The 26,458-nt window shown below is 42.3% G+C and overlaps 2 protein-coding genes across 3 annotated transcripts in view; one reads left to right on the forward strand and one right to left on the reverse strand.

Annotated features, from left to right (window-relative positions):
* The window catches only part of LOC135385481 (neprilysin-1-like), a 146,104-nt gene that overhangs the window by 23,176 nt on the left and 96,470 nt on the right, over window positions 1-26,458 (forward strand). For both annotated transcript variants that reach the window (XM_064614820.1, XM_064614819.1), the window contains exons 3-5: window positions 14,633-14,713; window positions 15,593-15,801; window positions 17,815-18,015. In XM_064614820.1, the coding sequence (XP_064470890.1) occupies window positions 14,633-14,713; window positions 15,593-15,801; window positions 17,815-18,015 (491 nt within the window). The remainder of the gene's footprint in view (window positions 1-14,632; window positions 14,714-15,592; window positions 15,802-17,814; window positions 18,016-26,458) is intronic.
* On the reverse strand, window positions 22,374-23,187 carry LOC135383600 (uncharacterized). The gene is made up of 2 exons (XM_064612996.1): window positions 22,505-23,187; window positions 22,374-22,445 (listed from the first exon to the last, which is right to left on the reverse strand). Exons 1-2 carry the CDS (start codon window positions 23,112-23,114, stop codon window positions 22,393-22,395), a joined length of 663 nt encoding a protein of 220 aa, XP_064469066.1. The 5' UTR covers window positions 23,115-23,187; the 3' UTR covers window positions 22,374-22,392.

Below are 26,458 nucleotides of genomic sequence, written 5' to 3' on the forward strand. Positions count from 1 at the left end.
CGTTTTTTTTTTCGTCTAATAAATATATCCCCCTCCCCCGTCGCTGTCGTTGGTTGTCGTTGGTTTTCCTTGCTACGCGAACGTTAATTTGGGTTCCGGAAAAGACTGTTGGTCATTGCGTGGGCGGAAATAATTGTGCAGCGGCCGCTTGATCGATTTTTCTTATTGGTTCACGTGGAGCGTTCATGAAAAAGAAAAGAAAGAAAAGAATAAAGATGAAAATAAAAATAAATTGATCAATAAAAGAAAGAAAGAGAAACAACAAATAAAGCTGCAGTTCTAAGTACCGTTATCCTAACAAACATTTATCTGTGTGTGTAGTCCGCTGGCTGGCTGTTTCAACATTACGAACATTACAGGGCAGTCCTGTTGAACGTTACTGGAATGTTTGTGAAGTCGGCCTTACACTAACCGTAAATACGAGAGATTCTCGTTAGCCTTATGAGACAGTTGACTGAGTAAGCACAAACCCGAAACGGCAAAATCGAGCAAATTGACGTTTCATGTCAAGCTAACAAACTCATCTCACTTCTCTATAAGCGCACCGAAGAGGTTTATTGGTCTCGGTGGTCTCTTACACGGGCCGCGACAACGCTGACTCGTCTACCCAACGTCCCCCCCCCCCCCCCCGACAATGCTGGCTGACGATAATCCCATTACGAGCAGCTAAGTAAGCTTTTGTTCTGGTCTCCAAGGCCATGGTCTAAGTCCGCTGTCCATGAAAGTAAAGAGGAGAGAGGGAGCACTACAGTGCGCGTGCGCATGGTCCATCCGCATGGTCGGCGGATGGATACGGTCAAAATGTTCCGCGCGGTTTTTTCTGTGCTACGGCTAGAGGGCGACACAGAATGACGCGGTTTACGGGGCTTTGCGACGGTATTTATCCGTACTCACTTTTCATGCTTTTTGATAAAAACGGAAAGTGGTAGACATATAAATTTGATGTCTATCGATTCCTGAAATAATTCCAGAGAAAGTAAATGGAAAGCTTTTTCGAAATGGCTATAGAAGTTTAATAAAACCTGTTCAAAGAGGGAGGAGAAAAATTGTGTATTTTTTTCGCATTCGTGACGTCGCCGTAAAATACATACGACATATATGAGAAATCCTGTAGCGTAAAGGGTTTCATCTCGTCTTCCTCTTTATGATGAAAGCACCCGTGTCAACATCTGCGTGGCGGTTACCGAGAGAAAGCATAAAAACTGTTCCATAGGAAATACATTGGGACGGAGAGCTGGTATGCCCTCTTAATCAATACGATTACAATCAAAATTACAAGTTTTATTGTAAAAAGTCTGAGATGTGATAACCTGATAGATGAAAGTAATTTCGAGCACAATAGCTAAGTTTAATATTCCAATATGACACATATAATCAGTTTCTTATGAAGTGAATAGCACAGACGTACGGAAATAATTCAAATCAGCACATAACATTAATAGAGAACCTCACTGACATATTCTCCAACATGTAGGGAAATAATAGCTACACAATACCATATCAAAACGAGAAATGAACACTACATTTAATCAAAGAAGATATTCTTAATCAATATGATTACAAATTACAGGTTGTATTATAGAAAGTCTAATATTCCTATACGTGAGAACCACCAGTGCAATAGCGGGAAGTTCTGATAGTTGTATGTAATTAAATGTGAACAGCACAGACCCTGGAAGACCATGGGACACGAACACAAGAGGAAATAAAATCTATACCACTACAAAGAAGTTATTCTTAATCAAAACAACAGAGGAGAATAATCTATAATTTTAACTATCATAAAATCATCCTCGTGACATAATCTAATCGAACACTATACAATTTTCATTCTAAGAGACACTACAAACCTTACTTTGTTTTATGAATCAAACACAGAAAACAGATATGTTAAAAATGAAGTTCACCACATAGCACGCTCTTAGCCAACAACCAGCTCTGATGATACCTGCACTGATTTGTTGAAGACGGGTGCCGATAGATGTATGTAATTAATTGTGAACAGCACAGACCCTGGAAGATCATGGGACAAGAACACAAGAGGAAATAAAATCTATACCATTACAAATAATCTATCATTTTAACTATCATAAAATCATCCTCGTGACATAATCTAATCGAACACTATATAATTCTCATTCTAAGAGACACTGCAAGCTTTACTTTGTTTTATGAATCCAACACAGAAAATAGATATGTTAAAAATGAACTTCACCACATAGCACGCCCCTAGCCAACAACAAGATCTGATTATATCTGCTCTGATTTGTTGAAGACGAGTGCCGATAGATGTATGGAATACCACAGAACACGAATGGCACGAACACAAGAGGAAATAAAATATATACCACTACAAAGAAGATATTCTTAATCAATATGATTACAATCAAATTACAAGTTGTATTATAAAAACTCTAATATTCCTATACGTGCGAACCATCATTCTAATAGCATGAATATCTGTCATAACATTTCGAGCGCAATTACAACGTTACACAACTTTTAATTTTTTATTAAGTGAACAGCATAGACGTAAGGAAATAACGAGAAACAACACAATCAACAGCTACAATTAATAGAGAGCCAAACCTGCGCACCATCCAACACATAGAGAAATAATAGCTAATCAATCTATCAAAAGGAGAAATATTACAATATAGCACACACTTAACGCTGAAGAACAGGGGAACACTCTAAGCGGCGACATGTAAACAACAACAGAGGAAAATAATCTATCATTGAACCATCATAAAATCGACCAACATACAATTTTAATTCTAACAAACACTACGAACCTTGATGGAGGTATCCAAGACATAGAAAATGTGCATTGTTTTCATCTCGGTTTTCACTCTTTTCCTCAAAGCCGGGATACTTTATGTCTCTATCTATATGACCAAGCTCCCATGCTTTATCACTCAAAGGGTTGGGGGCTATAGTCCTTCGTCCAGCAAACAGGACGTTCTAGAGGTCAGATAAGATAGTTCAAAGGCGATATATTTTATTGTGCAGCGCAAATAGATGTCGATATTATTCGGGATCACTATCTTTTCGTATCCTTTCCTTGAAACGAAATCTTTCGTCAAGGTGGTTGGCAAGCCGACTAAGTTTGTACAGATGCGATATTGTTATTGAACATGTAGAGAAAGTCCAAATTATTAAATGGTAGCAACAATACTCAATCAAAAAACGAGAAACAAATTTAATTACATTAATTTTTGTAATATCTTGCAAGAGAAAGTTCTATATAGATGAACCACACAGAAAACTCAAATGTGAAACACAACTCAGAAATATGAGGCATTCCCAAATCAGAGATTATTTTTACTTATATCAGTCGAGTGAACAATTGAAACAAATACGACACAATTAATACATCATGCATACATAATGTCCAACTCATAGAATATCAGTCGAACCTGAAACAAAACAATAATTAATTCAGACAAAATCATTTCTAAGCAAGCAGCGTGAATACACCGTAGAATATGTACAGAATATATATTTTATTAATAACGCGTCCTGGAGTAGCCAGTCCCGAATGGCTCGAGACTACCATCTCCATTTTTTCTTTTGAAATCAATCAATCAATATGTACAGAGACTTGTCATTTTCAATGAATAAACATGATCAACTAGTGGATTCAAGCGGTAAAGTGTGATGAAACCCGACGACCCCCAACACCAACATCAAGTTAGGGAGGGACGGGCTCTAGTATGGCCTTGTACATAGAATCATTGAAAGCGCACATTTTTTCTTACTCATCACACCTTTTTGTAAATCAATTTCCATAATTCTCATGGCATGTGGATATTAATAACATTTAAAAAAATTCAATCAATAAAATGAGCATAGATATGCTTTTAATTAAGTGTAGACGCGCACTTAAAAACAGAAGAGACAATTGTTCTACATTGAAAAGATGGACAGATTTTGTACTCGCTACCACAAGTCGTGGGATGATGTGATAAAACACTGCTTCGAAAAGGAAGAGCCGCGAAACGATTCCATTATGCTGCATTTCAATACGTCCTAGACATGGTCGTATTCGGAGATATGGTACAAACTACAGAACTGAAGATGCAAGGATTTATATGCAGAATCTACAATACTTATAAAAATATCTGCACATCAACGTCGGAAGGGCCACTGGGATTGATGGCGGAGTTTTTGAGATTTGCTAACGAAGAATTGAAATACACTAAACCAGATGTAATTGTAATCATTGCAATGAGGATTGCGTTCATCAAGAAAGCCGTCAGATCAAATTATCATATACAAGCGGTCTATATCGCACGGTTCATTACAGATTTGTTGAAATTACACATATCTGAGATGGAAAGTACATAAAATCATATCACGTGATATGTTCCATACCACTGCAACGCAATTATTTTATTCTACCAGTCAGTGATGTCGAATGAACAGAAGTTCAATATTGTCGTGCAAGGTCTGATGTATCATCACTTATTAAAACTCAACAAACATATCAATTGCGGTGGACCATCGGACGATTTTCATCTAATACTCTCTTGTACGCCATTCAAGAATCTTCGTACAAAGAAAGGAAACATCAATAAGAGACTGTGCAAGTTCATCGCGACAAAGCGCAAGTTGTTGAAGCAATACAAACACGGCGACAACATATCACCTGCGTTAATCAACGCTGGATTCAAGCGCCCAATAATCAGAATAAACTACTTGATGTCTTCGGAATTCATGAATCAAAAGAACAAACGCAAACTTCAGAGTTTGGAATAGAATTGTAATTTATCAGAATAAACAAGCATATAATTGAAATAATAATTGTATTATTTGTCATCATTGTAATGTATTCTACACATCGCAACGAAAACAGCTTATGATTACATTGAAGATTGCTAAGGAGACGAATATTCCACACTGTGTGTAAGAATTCTTATATGGAATGAGACCTGACCATGAAATAGGTTTTACCCGTCTCCACTCTGTACAAGTTCAACATCCGAAGGATAGAATTGCCGGAGAAGGATCGGTCATTGAAATTTAGAGGCATGATACATCAGTCTATGATTACAAAAAAGGATCACTAATCTCTTGTGAAAACTTATCATATTTCATGAATTAAATTCCACAGTGCATGTATATTTCTCAATCAGTTGCACAAGCCCAGACGTAGTAAAAGAAGAAGAAAAGCAGACGCGGAGAAGAAGACGCGGGTGACCCTTTCTTCGAGTTATAAGTAAATTTCGTTCGGAAAATATTCGTAACTTTTAATATCCACGACATAGAGAATTCGCATTATGTTATAGTGTATATAGAAAATATCAGTCCATTCGATTACATTCTCTGTCATCGTGAAAGAGTGCTCGTCAAAGTGAGCCAGCTAAAGCTTGCGTATTGTGAAATTACACATTCTACAACACTGATCATAAATCGCCACACCTGTTCAAATTTTAATTAAACTCTTACTGATGTGTGGTAGTCACCACTTCTCCTGAATGTGAATCGATAAATTTTAGCATTTAAGCCACAATCAAATATCTTGTATAGTATGTGTCAGTACATGCACAACTTTTTAATCTATATCTTTAAAAAAAATGCAAGAAACAGCGTGCAGTTTTGACTTTGAAAATATAAAGAAGAAAATGATCTTCAGTCTGGAATTTGCGTTTTACAACGTTACGAGCTAAAGACTTATAAAATATGGCCTTTCCATTTGTAGTGCCCGGATGCTATGACGCTAAAATAATGTGATAGTTTTTCTGTATGGCTACGGGAAATCTCGAGAATATTTTGTGAATTGGATCTACGTTTATGTGTGACCTGCGCTGATCTGCTTATTATAATTAATATAACATATCTTCCATTGTGTTTATGCATAACGCTCATCTTCATTGTATACTGGTTGATCATTTCTGATGGCGGTTGTGTGATCCGTTTCTCCTAAAATATGATTGTCACTTGGAAATTATTTCATATACCTTTGTGTGCCGTGTGTTAGGAAGATTACGTGATTAGAAATGGTAGACTTCGCCTGCACATCATGCTTGTAAAATCCGCCATTTGCATCGCGGCATTTGATAATAGATTCGCTTTTCGCGAAGGCTTCGTATTATCTCGCAGGCACTGAACCCGAATGCGATGGTAAAAGTCGATGACACTGTGTCGCGAACGCTTTGACTGATCCCGCCGCAATCAGTTATCTTGTCTTATTTCCCGTTTTGCCCTATCTTGGACGGCTCATTTTTCCTATCCAGTCATACAAACGGGCAACTGTGTTGACGAAAATATTTATTTATTTATTCCGCACTCCAATTGGGTTGCTTGTCAAAGACGCCTTTTATTCTTCTTTTACTACGTCTGGGCTAGTGCAACTGATTGAGAAATATACATGCACTGTGGAATTTAATTCATGAAATATGACAGAGATTAGTGATCTTTTTTTTTTCTAATCATAGACTGATGTATCATGCCTCTAAATTTCAATGACCGATCCTTCTCCGGCAATTCTATCCTTCGGATGTTGAACTTGTACAGGGTGTAGTCGGGTAAAACCTATTTGATGGTGAGGTCTCATTCCATATGAGAATTTTTACACACAGTGTGGAATATTCGTCTTCTTAGCAACCTTCAATCTAATCATAAGCTGTTTTAGTTGCGATGTGTAGAATACATTACAATGATGACAAAGAATACAATTATTATTTCAATTATATGCTTGTTTATTCCAATAAATTACAATTCCATTCCAAACTCTGAAGTTTTCGTTTCTTGTCTTGATTCATGAATTCCGAAGACATCAAGTAGTTTATTCTGATTATTGGGCGCTTGAATCCAGCGTTGATTAACGCAGGTGATATGTTGTCGGCGTGTTTGTATTGCTTCAACAACTTGCACTTTGTCGCGATGAACTTGGACAGTCTCTTATTGATGTTTCCTTTCTTTGTATGAAGATTCTTGAATGGCATATAAGAGAGTATTTGATGAAACTCGTCCGGTGGTCCACCGCAATTGATATGTTTGTTGAGTTTTAATAAGTGATGATACATCAGACCTTGCATGACAATATTGAACTTCTGTTCATTCGACATCACTGACTGGTAGAATAAAATAATTGCGTTGCAGTGGTATGGAACATATCACATGATATGATTTTATGTACTTTCCATCTCAGATATGTGTAATTTCAACAAATCTGTAATGAACCGTGCGATATAGACCGCTTGTATATGATAATTTGATCTGACGGCTTTCTTGATGAACGCAATCCTCATTGCAATGATTACAATTACATCTGGTTTAGTGTATTTCAATTCTTCGTTAGCAAATCTCAAAAACTCCGCCATCAATCCCAGTGGCCCTTCCGACATTGATGTGAAGATATTTTTATAAGTATTGTAGATTCGGCATATAAATTCTTGCATCTTCAGTTCTGTAGTTTGTACCATATCTCAGAATACGACCATGTCTAGGACGTATTGAAATGCAGCGATACTGGAATCGTTTCGCGGCTCTTCCTTTTCGAAGCAGTGTTTTACCACATCTTCCCATGACTTATGGTAGCGAGTACAGAATCTGTCCATCTTTTCAATGTAGAACAATTGTCTCTTCTGTTTTCAAGTGCGCGTCTACACTTAACTAAAAGCATATCTATGCTCATTTTATTGATTAATTTTTTTACAATGTTATTAATATCCACATGCCATGAGAATTATGGAAATTGATTTACAAAAAGGTGTGATGAGTAAGAAAAAATGTGCGCTTTCAATGATTCTATGTACAAGGCCATACTAGAGCCCGTCCTTCCCTAACTTGATGTTGGTGTTGGGGGTCGTAGGGTTTCATCACACTTTATCGCTTGAATCCACTAGTTGATCATGTTCATTCATTGCAAATGACAAGTTTCAGTACAGATTCTACGGTGTAGTCACGCTGCTTGCTTAGAAATGATTTTGTCTGAATTAATTATTGTTTCGTTTCAGGGTCGACTGATATTCTATGAGTTGGACATTATGCATGCATGATGTATTAATTGTGTCGTATTTGTTTCAATTGTTCACTCGATTGAGATAAGTAAAAATAATCTCTGAGTTGGGAATGCCTCATATTTCTGAGTTGGGAATGCCTCATATTTCTGAGTTGTGTTTCACATTTAGTTTTCTGTGTGTTTCATCTATATAGAAGTTTCTGTTGCAAGATATTACAAAAATTGATGTAATTAAATTTGTTTCTCGTTTTTGATTGAGTATTGTTGCTACCATTTAATAATTTGGACTTTCTCTACATGTTCAATAACAATATCGCATCTGTACAAACTTAGTCGACTTGTCAACCACTTTGACGAAAGATTTCCGTTTCAAGGAAAGGATACGAAAAGATAGTGATCCCCGCGAATAATATCGACATCTATCTGCGCTGCACAATAAAATATATCGCCTTTGAACTATCTTATCTGACCTCTAGAACGTCCTGTTTGCTGGACGAAGGAATATAGCCCCCAACCATTTGAGTGATAAAGCATGGGAGCTTGGTCATATAGATAGAGACATAAAGTATCCCGGCTTTGAGGAAAAGAGTGAAAACCGAGATGAAAACAGTGCATATTTTCTATGTCTTGGATACCTCCATCAAGGTTCGTAGTGTTTGTTAGAATGAAAATTGTATGTTGGTCGATTTTATGATGGTTCAAAGATAGATTATTTTCCTCTGTTGTTGTTTACATGTCGCCGCTTAGAGTGTTCCCCTGTTCTTCAGCGTTAAGTCTGTGCTATATTGTAATATTTCTCCTTTTGATAGATTGATTAGCTATTATTTCTCTATGTGTTGGACGGTGCGCAGGTTTGGCTCTCTATTAATTGTAGCTGTTGATTGTGTTGTTTCTCGTTATTTCCTTACGTCTATGCTGTTCACTTAATAAGAAATTAGAAGTTGTGTAATGTTGGAATTGCGCTCGAAATGTTATGGCAGATATTCACGCTATTGCAATTATGGTTCGCACGTATAGGAATATTAGACTTTTTATGATACAACTTGTAATTTGATTGTAATCATACTGATTAAGAATACCTTCTTTGTAGTGGTATATTTCCTCTTGTGTTCGTGTCGTTCGGGTTCCGTGGTATTCCGTACATCTATCGGCACCCGTCTTCAACAAATCAGGGCAGATATAATCAGATCTTGTTGTTGGCTAGGGGTGTGCTATGTGGTGAAGTTCATTTTTAACATATCTATTTTCTGTGTTGGATTCATAAAACAAAGTAAAGGTTGCAGTGTCTCTTAGAATAAAAATTGTATAGTTTTCGATTAGATTATGTCACGAGGATGATTTTATGATAGTTAAAATGATAGATTATTTGTAGTGGTATAGATTTTATTTCCTCTTGTGTTCTTGTCTCATGGTCTTCCAGGGTCTGTGCTGTTCAGAATTAATTGCATACATCTATCGGCACCCGTCTTCAACAAATCAGTGCAGGTATCATCAGAGCTGGTTGTTGGCTAGGAGGGTGCTATTTGGTGAAGTTCATTTTTAACATATCTATTTTCTGTGTTGGATTCATAAAACAAAGTAAGGTTTGTAGTGTCTCTTAGAATGAAAATTGTATAGTGTTTGATTAGATTATGTCACGAGGATGATTTTATGATAGTTAAAATGATAGATTATTCTCCGCTGTTGTTTTGATTAAGAATAACTTCTTTGTAGTGGTATAGATTTTATTTCCTCTTGTGTTCGTGTCCCATGGTCTTCCAGGGTCTGTGCTGTTCACATTTAATTACATACAACTATCAGAACTTTGCACATTGCACTGATGGTTCTCACGTATAGGAATATTAGACCTTTTATAATACAACTTGTAATTTTGTTTGTAATCATATTGATTAAGAATATCTTCTTTGATTAAATGTGGTGTACGTTTCTCGTTTTGATATGGTATTGTGTAGCTATTATTTCCCTACATGTTGGAGAATACGTCAGTTAGGTTCTCTGTTAATGTTATGTGCTGATTCGAATTATTTCCTTATGTCTGCGCTATTCACTTCATAAGAAACTGATTATTTGTGTCATACTGGAATATTAAACTTAGCTATTGTGTTCGAAATTACTTATATCTATCAGGTTCTCACATCTCAGACTTTTTATAATAAAACTTGAAATTTTGATTGTAATCGTATTGATTAAGAACATCTTCTTTGATTAAATGTGCTATCCCTTTTGATTCATTGAAAACTTGTGTGTATGATTACAGTTAATAAAAAATATTGTGTTTGATCTGTGATACCTATTCAATGCTGTTGTATCGTACCTGTAATAAGTATATTCTTTGTTACGTGTATTGTGTTTCTTCTGCTTCAGGTTTTTTGGCTGGGTTTTTCTCCTCCACACAGAGTCACAGCATAATTCCTTGCACTATTGACTTTAATAAATATATTTTCACTTGTACTTTTGTGTATGGCTATCCTTTGCATGTCTATACTTGCATGTAAACCGCCCATGCACAGCTGTTGTACCGGAAAAACTTCTGAGGGAAGTCGGCCCAGGTTGAAAAATACGCTACGATAAGCGCACGCGCAGCCCTCTCCCCGCCGCGCACGCGCCGCGCGGGAAAAAATACGCAAAGGATACAACTTGTAATTTTGTTTGTAATCGTATTGATTAAGAACATCTTCTTTGATTAAATGTGCTATCCCTTCTGCTTAATTGAAAACTTGCGTGGTTATCACTAATAAAAAATTGTGATACCACTTCAATGCTATTGCATCATGCCTGTAATAAGTATTGTTACGTGTATTGTGTTTCTTCTGCATCAAAGTTTTTGGGGCTAAGTTTTTCTCCTTCACACAGAGTCATAACATAATTCCCGACACTAATGACTTTAATAAATATATGTTCACTTGTACTTTTGTGTGTGGCTATCCTTTGCATGTAAACAGTCTGCTGTACATCTGTTGTAGCTGGAAAAAATCAGCGATTCAAGTCAGCTCAGGCTGAAAAATTAGCGATTCAAGTCGGCTCTGGCTGAAAAATGTCTAAAGAAGTCGGCCCAGGCTGAAAAATGTGAGAGGGTACGCGCGCACGCAGCCCTTCCCCCGCCGATAAGCACGCGGACAACCCTCCGCACACGCGCCGCACGGGGAAAAACGCTCAGGGGCAGGGCCCAGGGGTCCAAGTTGCAGTTTCGCCCTGCCGTAGTTTAACATAAGTCATATAGTACTAGCGTATGCTGTTTTTTACAGGGCTGCAGTGCTCTTGGAATTGCAAACACAGCATCCTGTGGCACTTAAACCTCAATTTACATGTATACGTGTATGTGATGTAAGAAAGTAGTGACAAGATGGTATGAGTATGATCAAGATGAAGTCAAGTGAGTTTGTTTACACCGGTATTGGATATTTTTTTTAGTTAACCCCTACGCCGTCTACACATTCGCTGTCGGTGCGTCATATGTGCTCTGCAGTTCCGGGCCGAAACTAAGACTTATATATTGACTACGACTACATTGTCAGCAACACTTTCACCATAGCAACACCCTTCGTTGCCGTCTGCTCTAGATTGGCTGAAACGACTTCTCGTTGGCTGCTCTCCTTGGCCTTGTCTTGCACCCCAACCAGTGGGTTGTCACTGCTGCTCTCCTCGGTTTTCTCAGAGTCTTGGGGCTCGTGAACTGCATGTGACGTTGTTCTAGTATCTCCTTCCTTATTTCTTTCTTACCTTTTCCTTCTTTTTCTTTGTCATTTTTTTCCTTTCTTGGCATAGCAAGCCGGCTGTTTGCCTGGCTAACTTTTCGTATCTATTTTCTTAGTAAACATACCCCCCTCCTCCTATGCCTTGACCAGTAAACGTGTGGACCTAGAGGTTTGTTTGCCCACTGTATCACTTCATTGCTGGATAATAATAACCTGAGCACGGATTTACACCAACATATACGTATGTTCGTGTTGCTCATTCTCAAGCTTGTTTCATCATGGGTTTCGTCCACCACCTAGACTGCGTTTACGCTAGTTTATCAATCACAAACGCCTTAGCTCCATGATTTATACCTGTGGTGCAAGTATCCTTTACTGCATTCTGCAGAACAAATGCGGCTTTATTTTACCGTATTGTCCCTAACAAAATACTCACTTAAAAAAAAGGATTTTGGTGCATTACTTTTGTACCACAAAAATACAAAACAGTGCACATATTAAGGATTTTTACTGCATATTTAGAAGATTTTCAGTACATAGTTGCATGCATATTTTGGCAGTGCTTAGCGCACATTGATTCATGCTCTAATATTAACAACAAGGATCAGTGTTGGGGTAACTGATTATTATAAAGCTACCTTTTTTTGTTCAGAGAGCTGACAAGAACCTGACTACATCGCAGGTCCCCCTGTATACTTTTAAACCTAACTCGTCGCTTTTGAGTTCCGGTAACTTGTTGAAGAACTTGTTCATTTTTTAGGTTATTTTGTCAGAGTAACTTGGGGTAAGTTCCTTTTGAGCCCCAACATTCCCACAAGAAGAAAATTCCAGCAAATCCCTGTCTTGTATTGTATTTCCTACATGATTCAGAACTGACAGCAGAAGGGATGCTGGTAATTTGACCAAAGCAACCAGCGAGACAAAGTACAGCATGACGTAATGAACTAAACGCAGGCACTCCTCAGTGTTTGATGAATTCCTTGGTATTGAGAGTGGGATATCAGAAGGAAAATCAAGAGGGAAGCTCAGCAGAATTAATTTACGTGAAATGCATGCAAAGAAGCATGCAGATTCACATAAAGATGAGAAAGGGCTGACTGTGGAATATGCAGTGGAAATGACGCTGCGAAGATATACAGGCAGACCTGAAATTAAAAACACATGAGATGCGAAGCGAAAATGTAATTGACAGACTGTAGTTAACATCACAAATGGGCATTAAATTTTATCTTTGAATATTCATTGTAGAATGTACAGTGGGGGCACGTGCTAAGGCAGAAAATCAAGTAATGTCTTATCTAACTACACAATAATGAATTGATAAAAAAACAATGAACATACCTCTCCAAACCACAAAAAGTATGAATGGCATTCCTCACTGTGAGGTAACGCAGCATGTTTCATAATGTCATCATGATATGTACCTATAGTCTTGTGTTGTCCTCTTCGTATTGTGTGTTCCTCAAACTCAAAGAAATCTTACCTCTTTCTATGGTTTTTGTCTTTGCTGGTAGCCTTTCATTCTGTTTTATTTTGCTGCTATTTGGTGCACTTGCTGTATTTTAACATACCAATGTTTGTGCATATTATGCATGCTATTTCTCCTGTTCGTTGCCAAAATTACCTGCTTGGAGTCAGAAGTACTGAATGAAAACACTGATCAGGAGAAAAGCTCAGTAGATTATTTGTTGTTGTGCACCGTACGGTTGTTCAAAACTGATAGTTACGTAAAGATAGTTCAGTGTCTCCATTTATATCTAGTGTACACGATTTCTATGTCAACATGAAAGAGGCCAGCAAGTATCAGCAAAGAAGTCTAACAAGAAAGAAAAGGACATCACTTGAATGTATTAACAGGACTCGATTTCATAGCGAATTATGAGTTGGAAAATACAACCCGAATCGCACATCCCCCCGAACCCAAAAAGTTAGGACGCACAGGTGTCCATACACACAGAAGTGTTATCTCTTGTGCATGTACTATGTACACACTTCCGTACATACAGTACGTCTTGCTGTTTTTGAGATGCGCCATGCCCATATCATAATTCGACGACGGTTTATTTCTTTAATGACTTAATTCCAATGTTCCTCGTAAACAGCTTCAGAGAGAGTGGTCGCTATGAAGAATCGCAGTAAAGAACGTTAAGACGGGATTGGCAAGCGTTAATTATTTTTCAGACTGCTACACTCCGTCGAAGGTGACACACAACAAAGCTTTAGCCTATATTTGGTTTTACACTCTTCGCGCTTTGGTTCTCAAAATAATATGAACGACAATGGGCATTCATGCCATTGCAAACTAGGGACACGAAGCAGCATCACATCGTCACTTTCACCGAAAAGTTGACTATCCATGGTCTCACCTTCTCAAAAGCAAGGCACATAAATGTTCGAAGAACTTGTGCATTGCTTATCGTCATCCAAGGACACCTAAACACATCCATCATTTACTTTTCACTCATTAATCGTCCAGCCGTCCACACGCTCTGACCACTAACAGTGCAACATAGCCATGAACATAGCACGGCACCCGCAATGTTCAGGGTTTTCTGCCGCCGTCGCCGCGCTAACTGGAGGCGGCGGCGGCCGATCCGTTTTACACGAGCGGGTTTGGAAATGCGCGTCCCGGAATATGCATGTCGACTGACTCACGTTACGTGTAGATCTACTCCAACTATATTGGGTCCTAAGCCATGCGTGCCTTGTATGGCATTCACCGCCAACAACAACAACAAATAAGTTAATGATAATGGAAGTGTTACAACCCGTTTTAGAAATTGTAGAAGCCAGTTGACATCTATTTGCGTATTCTTTTTATCTCGACGTTCGTTGAGATAATATCAATAACATTTCGGTCTCACCCGATGTTCGAAAGCTGCTCGCTCTGCTATGTCTTCGAAAAATAATAGGTGCTGATGGGCATTTTCGAAATGCGCTTTACATATTTTACTCGTGTCACTTGCAGAACTTCTGACCAATGCGACCTCTGATAGAGACACCAAGTTGAACAATATGAAGTTTGCATATCAAAAATGCACAACACAAGGTAAGTGGTCCATATGCACGCTTTATGATGGTTTTAACCGATATTGCGTCGTTGCTTTCTTTTGCCTGCCTCTATTTATACGTCGCCATCGGTCAAGAAATGAATCGCCTCTTGAATACGTGTCTTCATATGGCCACCGTGTCTTTAATGTTAGTGCCTTTCAAATACTTTCTCTTCCTTTTTGCGAGCAAGCAAAACCCAAACGCTCGCTCGAAGGCACTCCTGTCATATTGGCTGCCATTTAAGCGCATGAGTTCTAATATGTGCACTTTTCGCAGAGTATTGTTTGTGGTTATTGGATAGATTTTACGAAAAATCTTCCCGGGAACAGCACCGCAGAGTATACTGCCCCGACGATCGTTTTATAGGCCGCGCAATCAAAGATACGGGTCACCAATGGACGGACCGCAGTACCCTTCTCCAATATTTATTTATTTATATAGTCAGCTACATCGCCCAAGGGGCATCACAGTAGCGAGGAACACAAAAGCAATAACAGCTATTATCAAACACGCCTACAATATATATGAAGGACCGGCTACCATTTGCCCCCCCCCCCCCCAACGCGTACGCGGATTTGAAGGGAGACCAGAGCATGGATGAAGGGTGTTTATAAACAATGCGCGCACTTGTCCGGCATACCCGCGCAATGAGACACCCAAACAACACTTGTCTTCGTGGACAAACAAATAATACTGTTCCGATAAGACACTTTACTTTAACAATTTAATGATATTTTTACGGCTTAATAATTGTCTAACAGAAGTAGTGTGCGTATGTAAGCATGCGTGTGTGATATGCGTTCCTGATATGCGAAATATTATTGGTAATATGTGACGACATGAAACAGTCTATGAGAACAGCACTTTATTGCTCCAGGACGAGAATCGGGTACTGATGTTACTAATAAGTTGCACAGTCTATTATGGAAACTTGGTATCCCTCAATGGCCAATGGATGAACGTTCGAACGAGGGTCTTGGGTGGATGGACCTTTTTGCCAATATTTCCATCGCACTGGACTTGAGTGTGCTGTTTGACATTGCCGTGAAACCAGATGAAATAGATACTTCTTCATATGCCATAAAGGTAAGAACGGTAGCTTCCCCCGATAAAGTGTGTTTGACTGTGTTTGGAGCAGATACGATCACCGCTAAGCATTTTATTCTTAATTTTCGAGCGACTTTAGCGAAATTATGTGCATGTTCATTCTCATTCCGCTGTTCCCTACCGCAATTGTTGCCACTCACTTAGCTGCAATGATGACATGGTAGAAGTTTCGTGTGCCTGACCTGACCTGACGTCAACTGATAGCATTTCTCAAGGTGGTTCTTTACCCTTCGTCCTTGTTTCCGCACTCACGCACGATTCTATTGTATTTCTGTTACATTTTTTTTATTACGACCTTGTTATGTGCTATATACTTGTGGCGCTATGTGACACCTTGCACATAGCTTCGATCTGAAATATTTGCGAGTCATCGCGGCTAAAAATATGTCAGTTGTCAAAGGATTGTGTAGAAGCTAGACGGCTAGACGAAGGACAAATATTGTTGCTTGTTTCCATTCATATGCAATTTTTCTAGTGGTTAATGAGATTTGAATTGTCGTTCTAGGCATCTTTATTTTTTGAGTAGCTACAAATTTGAACGAAGCACGAAATGCTTTTTTTTTTTTCATGTTCTAACCAGTGTGTGGGAAGGTTTCTAAGGCCCATATCGCAAATCTAGCCTCTTAAGCACCAGTAATCACTAAAATCTGCTAGACATGGTATATTTCATGCAAATATTAAATTTCTTTTTCTTTTTACCAATCAATCAATCATGCAAATATAAGAATTATTTGCGGAATCTATATTATTTTGAAAATTCATAGGGGAATCCCATAGAGGCTGAAGGTTGTTGCGTCCCCTTAAGATGCTAGAGATGGAGACCTTATTTTAATGTTCTTTAGCTATGTGCTGTTCATCGCGCTAGAGTAGCCCTGTTACCTGTTTAGTAGGATCTAGATCTCCGCATCATTTTAATACCACCACCACCATGAGCTCATGTAAGGCCGAAAACTGCACAAGAGAGGGCCTAGAACAAACGATGTGAGCGGTACTACATATACTGACCTGTATGAATATATTGCATGTACATGCTGTACCCATGTTTATATCTGTGCATGTGCTGCATGTGTATCCGCAACACAGATACACTCATTCCTTTTAGTTCAGTTATAGAACGCTACTGATGATCGGGTGCACAAGATTCTCTTCAGATAGGTGTCATTGGGGCCACGGCAACGCTTCTCGGCGATATCAACTAGCATACAGCTCGCATAATCTCCACAAACGCCGCATTGATCAGCAGAGCTGAAGGCAACACTCGAAATCTCGTCATTCACAACGTCTGGCTACCGACGGACACCCCTGTAACACCTAACTACCCTAAATTCACCAAACTGTAATGTCTGTGGAGTGGAAGCTAGCATCCCACACCAGCCCCTGTATTGCCAGCAGCACCTTCAACATAGGGACACCCTCCGCTGCCGTCTGCTCCAGATTGGCTGTAACCACTTTTCGTAGGCCGCTCTTCATGGCCCCGTCTTGCACCCCAACCAGTGGGCTGTCACTGCCGCTCTCCTCGGTTTTCTCAGAGTCTCAGGACTCTGAGAAAAGTGTTTAGTGTCTCTAGTGTTTATACTCTTTTTTGTTTATTTCTTCCTTTTCCTTGCTTTTTGTTTCTTTTTGTTTTTTTCTTTCCTTCCTTTTTTCTGATTCCCCCGTTTTTCTTTTTTCTTTCCTTCCTTTGTTTCGATTCCCCCTTTTTGTTTTGTTTTTTTCTCCTTCCTTTTCTTTTTCGTTTCCCCCTTCCCCGTTTTTCTTTTTTTTTTGGCATAGCAAGCCGGCTCTTTGCCTGGCTAACCTTTCCTTTCTCTTTTTTTTCTTAATAAACATACCCCCACCCCACCCTGTGACACGAGTGGAATAGTCGAAATACTCTATCCCTTTATTTCTTCTACGCGCCGCAGGGTGTCTGTCTCCCTGCTCAGCAGTGCGATGCTGCGTTTAAGTTAACTCTGGAGGAAGCAGTACAAGTATGTGCTTTACGTTTTGCAGATAAAAATGCCTAACCTGGGTATAGATAAGAATATCTTCTTGGATCCGTCATCGGAACGCAAAACGGCAGCGCTAGGTGCGTACAAAGAATACATCAACGGGTCCATTCGTTCCATAACATCAAGACGCACTACTGGCAGCAAGACATCACTGCCCGACATCAGTGAAAACATCGTGCAGTTTGAAACAGAATTGGCACAGGTGCGGCAGCGAGTAAGGTTCTAAATGTTTGGCTGCATTGAATACAACGCTACGTTGTGCTGTGTTCTTTGAGCTTTAGATCTGCTTATGACATGTTTGAATGCACGGCAGACTTCTAAGAATGCTTTGGTCGCGGCGCTCACGATGCTTTACTATTAGGCATCCATTACAAGAACTTATATCTACGTAGCAATGGCATGGTAAACACGATTTCAGTAAAGTTCACTGAGCATTGTTTTAATCTCGTGGCGCCACCGACTGCAGATTTTAGTTTAGCGTATGCGTGCGTTCGTTTGCCCATTTTGCTCGGCTGTTGCCCGAGTGGAGCACTTGGCTCTAGTTGAGCGAAAACGGACGGTGGACTCTGCTGCAACTAGAGTTGCCACCCGGCCGGTCGTGTGGTACTCGTGCCGGCTGTCGGTTGATGGGCAATACAGGCAGCGTCGCCGATATTCTCTCACAGAAGGCGTTTCTTTGGGCAAATTGCGCGAGCCCATCGAATGAACTTGGAACGGGTCCAACTCCGCTCTGCACATTTCGTATAGGACCGCACCAAGTTAATCTTGCTACACAGTGCCCTCTGTCATTATAAATAAACTGCTCGTCGCTATGATGAACGTCACCTGCATCTCATAATGTAAGGCCAAAAACAGAATTTGTAGCGTTCACCGCGCAGCAACAAGCGAGCGGAGTCAGAGGCGCCGTGCACGTATACTACCGCCGCACACATGTTGTCGTCTCATTAGAGAGGCAGGACGCAGCTTGCGATGTCTGTAGACCAGAATCGAACAAAATGAACTTAGAACTTACCTCAAGTAGCTTTGAAGAAGTTCGTCAAAAAAGAACGAGTTCTTCAGTTAATGAGTTCAAAAGCAACGATTTAAGTTAAAAGTTACCGAAAAAAGTAGCTTAGTTACAGTAACGAGTTACCTCAAACACTGCTCAATCACCTCTCCGCTTTGCGGGTTTTCGGTGTCTGTCGAAGTCGTTTTAGCGAATGAAAGCCACATTTCAGCGGCAGTTAGACTTTGCAGGGTGCGCACGCAGGAACAGCGTGCTGGTTTGTTTATCATCAGGCTAGTCCAAGTTCGGTGTTTGCACTTTTTGCCCAGGTTAGTCTAAATTGGCTGTTAGCATTTGCTCTCCCACTTGATCTCCCTCTCCCATGTTCTCTCTGTCTATGTATCACTCTAAATTTTCTTCGCCCATCCCTTCACTCTTTCTCCTCTCCCTCTCATTCACTCGGTCAGTATTTTTATTGGCCAAAGGTGGCAATCCTAGCTGCAACTCCCCCGATCTGGCGAACGCCGTGTGGCAATAGCTCTGCAAAAATGATAAACATAAGTGGATGTGTAGGCGTCGGCCAAGACGGATCCTGACGACCTACCTATAGTCGCGTGCACGCTCACGCAATAACGCATTTTGCACTCGACCACTTGCTAACCTGACAGCTCATCAGAAAATATTTCATCGCTTACGTATTTGGATGTCACAGGAGGAAGACTGCAATTAGCAATCGAACGGAAAGGGAATAGTAGGCTAAAATGTTAAAGAACATGGGCTCACATTTTTTTGTGACTCATCGAACCAGTCAGCAATACAAAATAATATGGAGTTATAAGTCCCGACGGGATCGGGTCTGGCTATACTCCAGTGATCACAAGACAACAATAATGCGTCATTGCATTAATGCATTAAGGGGCTATACGCTCAATACGGGTACCACTCTCACACAGAATGGCACCATTACAACGAGGCGTTGCTCGCGTCACCGCTAGCCGCAAGGCGGTCGAAGCAATCGAAAATCAAGGAGAATGCATGATTGCTTCGTAAGATGATACCCCGTGTTTAAGAACATAACATCACCATTTAACCACTAAAATTCACGGGTTTTCGATGTCTGTCTAAGTCGTATTAGCGAACTAAAGTCACATTTTAGCAACCATAGCAACCATTAGGCGTAGCAGGACGGGCACGACGGAGCGCAGCATGTTTGATTAGTTTACTATTAGGTTAGTCCAAGTTCGGTGTTTGCATCTTTATGCCCAGGTTAGTCTCAGTTCGCCGTTGGCAGATTCCCGCGCGACTGTACATTTTATCATTTGTTCACAGTAGTTTATTTTGAAACGGGGGTTTCGATCACTTTATTTCGAGGTATACCCCTCCCCTTCACAAACGCTACACAACCCTTCACATGACCCCACACAACGCTACCGCAAAACAGCATTCGCAGCCAAACGAGCCTTCCGGGCTTACTCCGATTCAGCTTGGCGGCGCCGTCTCGCAGCCTTCTTTCGCCGGCGCTGCTTCACACAGATTTAATAACCCATGGCGCACCCACGCAGAAGTAGTATGGGATCAGCTCAAGAAGCCGGCAAGTCACATCTTCGTCTGGACGCCATTAATTAGCAATTAGAGCTAATTGGGACCCCCCACATTAATCAGGACCCTCCAGAGAGTCATTACACTAATTGGGGACCATCTAAGACACGTCCAGACGAAGATGTGAGTTGCCGGCTACTTGAGCTGATGAAAATAAAAAAAATAGGTAGAAAATAAAATGAAAAGATAGAAATAGAGTGGAGAGAAACAATTTATTCGAAAATCAACGATGCGCGGCGAAGAAACGGCTCCGGGGTGACCACTGCTTGTTGACGTCGGGTAGTTGCAGAGATCGACGACAGGTGGCCACTTAGTTGCAAGGCATCACACCAGATGGCGCCACCATCATAGCTCTAGAGGAGAGAGACAGAGAACAAGATACTAGCGGCAGGTAAAAATGACAGCACTGCTGAACAAGTCTAGGCATGCGAGAGAAAAGGTCTAACCGCTACTGCTAAACAGAAAACAGTACACATCGGGGGAAAAAGGCTTACGGGGGGACGATCGCTTAGGCCTAACCACAACACTACGCAGCTAACACAAGGCGGGAACCACACATCGCTAAACATGCGAGAAAAGGCTTAACACGAGCGCGGTCACCGCTAAACACGGCAAACATACGAGAAAAGGAGCGCGCTTGGGCATAACCTCAACACTACGCAGCTAACACAAGGCGGGAACCACACATCGCTAAACATGCGTCAACAGGCTTGGACACCGCAAAACAAGTCTAAACATGCGAGAAAAGGCTTAGCACGAGCGCGGTCACCGCTAAACACGGCAAACATACGAGAAAAGGAGCGCGTCAAATCACTCACCTTTTCCCCCGCGGCAACTTCCAGGCAGAAACTGAGCGAGCGCGGAGAACACACGTCTGCTCTCTACGAGAGGCAGCCAGAAACTGAGCGAGCACGCGGAGCGCACGTCCGTCTTCCACGACGGTCCGAGAGAAACTGAGAGAGGTGACGCGCAGCGGCAGCTATGGATGCGCGCGCGCCCTCTGCTCCACCCGTCCGCGCATGCGCGCGCGCTGCTAGCTCCCTCTGCGCCGGCCGCGGGTGTTTTCGGTTTCGGCTCTCTGCTGCGCGCGCGCGCGCGCGCTCCTAGCGGCGACGGGTGGCTTTTCAGTTTCGCTTTCATTCTCCGTTCTTTGCGCGCGCGCGTTTATCTCTATAAAGGCAGCGCGCAACGCGCTCGCGTCATCACTACGTGAAGATGTTCAGCTACCACTCTTTACAAAATTGTTCCCGCACCCACGCTTCTTGGGAAGAAGTGGAGAAGGAATGTTTCAACGGCGAAAGTCCCCGCAACGAGCTCGTCATCACTGCTTTTCGCTACGTGATAGACATGGTAGGCTTTGGCAATATAGGAGAGATCTCGCCGGGGCCGCTGCAGGAGATGGTGCGTCGGATCTACGCCCGTTACAAGAACGTCTGCATAACGGTTCCTGACGGACCCCTGGGACTGATGAGCGAATTTGTGAGCTTGGCCAACGCAGAATTCAACTACATCGCTGCAGACATCGTGGACCTTCTCGCTCGTGCCATCGCTCATATTAAGCACGCCCTGCGGAAGCAGCGACATTTGCAAGCAGTCTACATCGTCAATTTTGTCACTGATTTATTGAAATACCGATTGGTTATTGACATGCAACGCATTAAACAGACCGAATAACTTTGACGAGACTCTGCGTGTTCTTTCACTGAAACATGTTTATTGAATACATACAAAGGACTTGGTCGATAGATGCCTGCACCCTCCCTGACTTGCCTCAACAGAAAGGATATGGGGTATCTTCATCGCAGCGTCGTCATTGCGCGGGTCACTGCACCAGCACGATGACGGAATGGTCATTCTTTTCGTACACCCATTCCGCTACCACACTGCCACGATGACCCGTACTTCTCCTGTCTGCGAGAGAGAGAGAGAGAGAAGCATGTCTCGACTAGAACTTTTATTCTGGATTACATGCGCGTGCAGCTCTTTGTTCCGCGGTTACTCGATGCCTGACGACGACGCTCTCGGGCTCTCTTCCGGGTTTTCCGTTGCTGCACAAAGAGAGAGCACTATCGTAATCCTATACGCGTCAAAACATAACAAAGCTTACCGTATTCGCAGCTCCCATAAGGGAAGGAGTGTACGGCATCCACGAGATAGCGCTTGTCGTCGTAGGGGACCAAGCTCTTCTTGAGTCTCGAAATGGTGTACATCGTTTGCTTTATACTCTGGATGGTGCACTGCTTCTGAGAGACCGCCTTTTCATTGAACAGAGAATCTCGGTACACTTCGTGCAATAAATGTTTCCTCACCACGTCCTTCTTAACTCCTTTCGCTCTCGCGATCTGTTTGTGTGACCCAGCCAAGAGAATGCTGTACATTTTCGCTCGGATGGCTACGACTTCCTGAATAACTCCGCCCCCCGTCTCGTCTTTGAAGTACCCCATCTGGTTCGCGTGCTCGTCGTTGAAAAGCGGGTGGTCTGGCGGATAGGAAGACAGATCTAACTCACTCTCAATCTTCATCAGCTGCTCTTCCAGGCTTTCACACGTGAGAGAAAAAATTATGCTGTCCGTGTCGCTATAGATCAATTGCACTGGACATGTCAAGCGAGAAAAGAGCGACTCGTAGATGAAGCTGTACATTCGGACTTTGGATATTTCTAGAATGGCGAAGCCCACGTAAAGGGGGTGCGTGCATTTGATGCGGCGCTGTTTCATCTCGTACAAGATGCACTTGTCACTCAGAATGAGAAAATGCTGACAGTCGACGGAGCTAGCTTTTCTGAGCGCGGTTTCTTTGTTGTAGGCTATAGCGTACCTTTTCATCCGTCTCACATTTTGTATCGTCTTACCGAACGTACTATTCGACATGGTTTTGTACAGAAGTCGCTCGAATTTCGTGGACGCGGCATTCCTCAACGCGACGTTCCTCTTCACGAAGGTTCGCAAAAAGTTGTCTTGGCGGAATGAGAGGATGCTGTGAACACATTTTATTTTCATGCCCAACCTCACATACAGAGCGAGCAATGCATAATGAACGACGTAACGTTCTTTGTCGTAGCACGTCAGCAAGAGTTTCTTGGTGGGAGGGGCGTTCAGCGACAACGCATCTTTCAGGTGGCGTTGGTAGGGGGAGAGTTCGTTCTCGTCCACGCACCTGTGTTCGGGTGCCAGGGGAAAATCCCTGGTGAGCGCGTGCAGTTCTTCGGGGTACGACAAGTCTACTACGTAGACGTAACCCACTTCCGAATCGTGAGGAATGTTGAGAAAATCGGTCTCGCTCCACCTCGAAGGATCGACCCACTCAAAGCCCCCTGTTGGGAGATGAAAAGTCATCGCGTAGGGGTACAAACTGTTCACGTCGAGGTACTGGATAAAAGTCTTTTCTTGCTGGGGATCGTAATCGTCGCACCCCTCGTGATTAGCCCGACAGTATCTGTGGAAGCTGTTACAAATGCCTCCCCTGATTCCCTTCTCGATCGTTTCGTACATCTCTTGGTCGCTTATGAGCTCGAGTTTGACATTGGTGAGCTTCAAAGCGCTACTCCACGCGTAACTGGCGAGGGACACGGTGCGTAAGATATCTATCCCATCCGTCTCTAGCGCAATCTTTCTGAAATACAGCACGATGTCGCACAGCTGACAGGTGTCGAGCGTGACGTAGAGACGCGTGTAATCTCCTAGGTCCTTGCATTTGAACAATTCGAAAATCTCGAGGGCGTACTGATAGTCCTCGTCCGTGATCTCTTCATCGTTCAGGTCACTTTTGAAAGCTTCCTTTGGCGGTACTGCGGGCAAATTGTACACTTCGAAACTGTCGACGAAGGTGTACGGGTAAATTCCCTTTTTGAGAAGCCGTCGGAAACGGTCACCAAACATTTGACGGGTACAATGAAACGCACTCTCGCCACCGCTGGAGAGGAGCGTTTCTACCAGGTTAGACAACGAGAGGTTGAAAAACTGCGTGGTATCGCGGAAATGGAGCTCGCCAATATTGAAGCCTCGTATTTTTTCTGTGGTAGACGCTAAGATCCACGGTTCTCCCATATTTAGAACGTGCATATGGCGGAGAAGGGAGCTCAAATCATACTGCAGGTTGTGCACGCACACGACGAGTTCTTTGGTGTTACGACACGTAAGGTTACACGTATCACACAGCGTCGCAACAAAATTCGAGGAACCGGGGTCTACGAAACGGGTGTGGTCGTGATGTGACACCTTCCGCGTATGTCGGTTAAATTCGCACCCGCAAAATTCGCAGTGCGTAGCGCTCGCGTGCCGAAAGTGGTCTTCCATACTCATGACCAACGGTGAGGGAAGACGGTTCAGCCTATCGATTTGTTCGCTAAATCGCTTGAGCGAGAGCAAGCATTTTTCTGCCGCGTTGGGTCCCAAATAGCCATCTACGTCCATTATTTTCCCATCACAACTTCTCACTAGCATGATGCTATACGAGCTCATCCTGTGCACACTCGAGGCGTCCGTCACGAGCGCGTCCTTTTCCAGTATGCTTTCCGAGTCCAACACCGCAAAATAGGGATAGGGATGCATGTACTGTATCTTGGTGAAGGAGACGCTCTCCCCCGCTTTTGGCATTTCGAGAATTACTTCGTTTACGTCTCGACACAAACGTTCGTCAAACGTTCGTGCTGCTCCAACGCCCCTCTCGTCCTATAACCACTCGTGCATTTCTCACAATAAAAATAGTCACTTCGTCCCATGAAAGTGCTAAATTTTCTGATTCCATAGAAATGCTCCCTAACCTCGAGCAGGTGGACTTTATCCTGATAGAGCGTGCAGGGAACCCGTCCTGTTGTTATCGAACTCGTCTGCTCGTCGAACACGTAGATGTACACGGAGATTTTGTTTTTTCTCTCCCACAGGGAAATGTCTTCGTAAGTGACTGGGAAACAGGGTGGCCAGTACGTTACGCGCGTCTCTGGATTCGAAGGATTCATGTATTTGTGGTATCTGACATAATCGTTTGGTTTGTTTCTCAACGGATGCAAGAGTGCCAGCACGCTGTACTTGAAACACTCGTTTTCGTGATTCGGTGGAATTTTGACGTTTGTGAGAGTCTTTGTTTTTTTCTTCAACATTTCGGGAAGCTCGATCGTGCACCCAATCAGCTTCGGTTTCAAACGCGTTAGTTTTAAGTCGACACATTGGACGTCGTTCGAGGTGAAACCAGACCCTTCTCTCGAATAGTTTTCTACGCGTTGCGAGGATTCTGCGATAGCAGCATTTATCGCGCCTTCGATTTCTTGGCGGTTATGAACCACTCTCATGTGAAGGTTCACGTGAAGGAGATGCGAAGTCAACCCGTCGGCTCCGTCCTTAACCATGAGCGCCTTCGAGCACAGACAAAATTTGAAAGGCATGGGATAAGCTTCGAGGACGCGCGTGATTACTGGAGCTATGCTCGGTAGATAGAGTCGCAAATCGTCGACGTTGTCGTCGTGCGGCAAACAGAGAAGCGTGTACCTAGTAGCCGTTCCGTCAAATGCCTCATCTGTGACAAAAAAAGGAAGGAATCGTCTCTCCGTGACGGAGGGATGATTCTCTACGACGTGTTCTCTCAATTCAACGATTCTACGACCCTGGACAGGCTCAGCTTCGTTTCGAAATTCTGGGCTTGCGTCTGGTGATTCAGCTCGAACCCTACCAGACAGAGGAATGAAATCTGCATACGACTGATCCCCTTCCCACATGAGCAATTCGTCTGCATTGTCATGTCCATCTAGGGGTTCGTCGTCGTCCGTTTCAGGTATTACGAAAGGCGGACTACTGTCTCTGTCGTCGTCGTCATCTGAAAGGACGACTGGGCTATTACCGAGATTCTCTATTCTAGCTTCGTGCTCTCTTTCTACGGCCACGAGCATGGCATCGATGGGGTCGTACTGACATACGAGACAGCGCGGCACTGCGGTCAAACAAAATTAGTACGAGATTCCCCCTGACGAAACAATGCTCACTTTTCCCTTCAGTTGAGGAACGCTTGAGATTGATGATGAGAGAGGATGGGATGAGTCCCTGTGGTCAGTGTCATGCGGTGACAGCGG

The sequence above is a fragment of the Ornithodoros turicata genome, chromosome 2, assembly GCF_037126465.1.
Source record: "Ornithodoros turicata isolate Travis chromosome 2, ASM3712646v1, whole genome shotgun sequence".
Lineage (NCBI taxonomy): Eukaryota > Metazoa > Arthropoda > Arachnida > Ixodida > Argasidae > Ornithodoros > Ornithodoros turicata.

Excerpts from the sequence above, each read along its gene's own strand:
- LOC135383600 (XM_064612996.1), bottom strand. The coding sequence starts at position 23,114 with ATGAAACAGCGCCGCATCAAATGCACGCACCCCCTTTACGTGGGCTTC. Across the intron at positions 22,446-22,504 it reads TTATGGGAGCTGCGAATACG|CAACGGAAAACCCGGAAGAG; the intron begins GTAAGCTTTGTT and ends CTCTTTGTGCAG.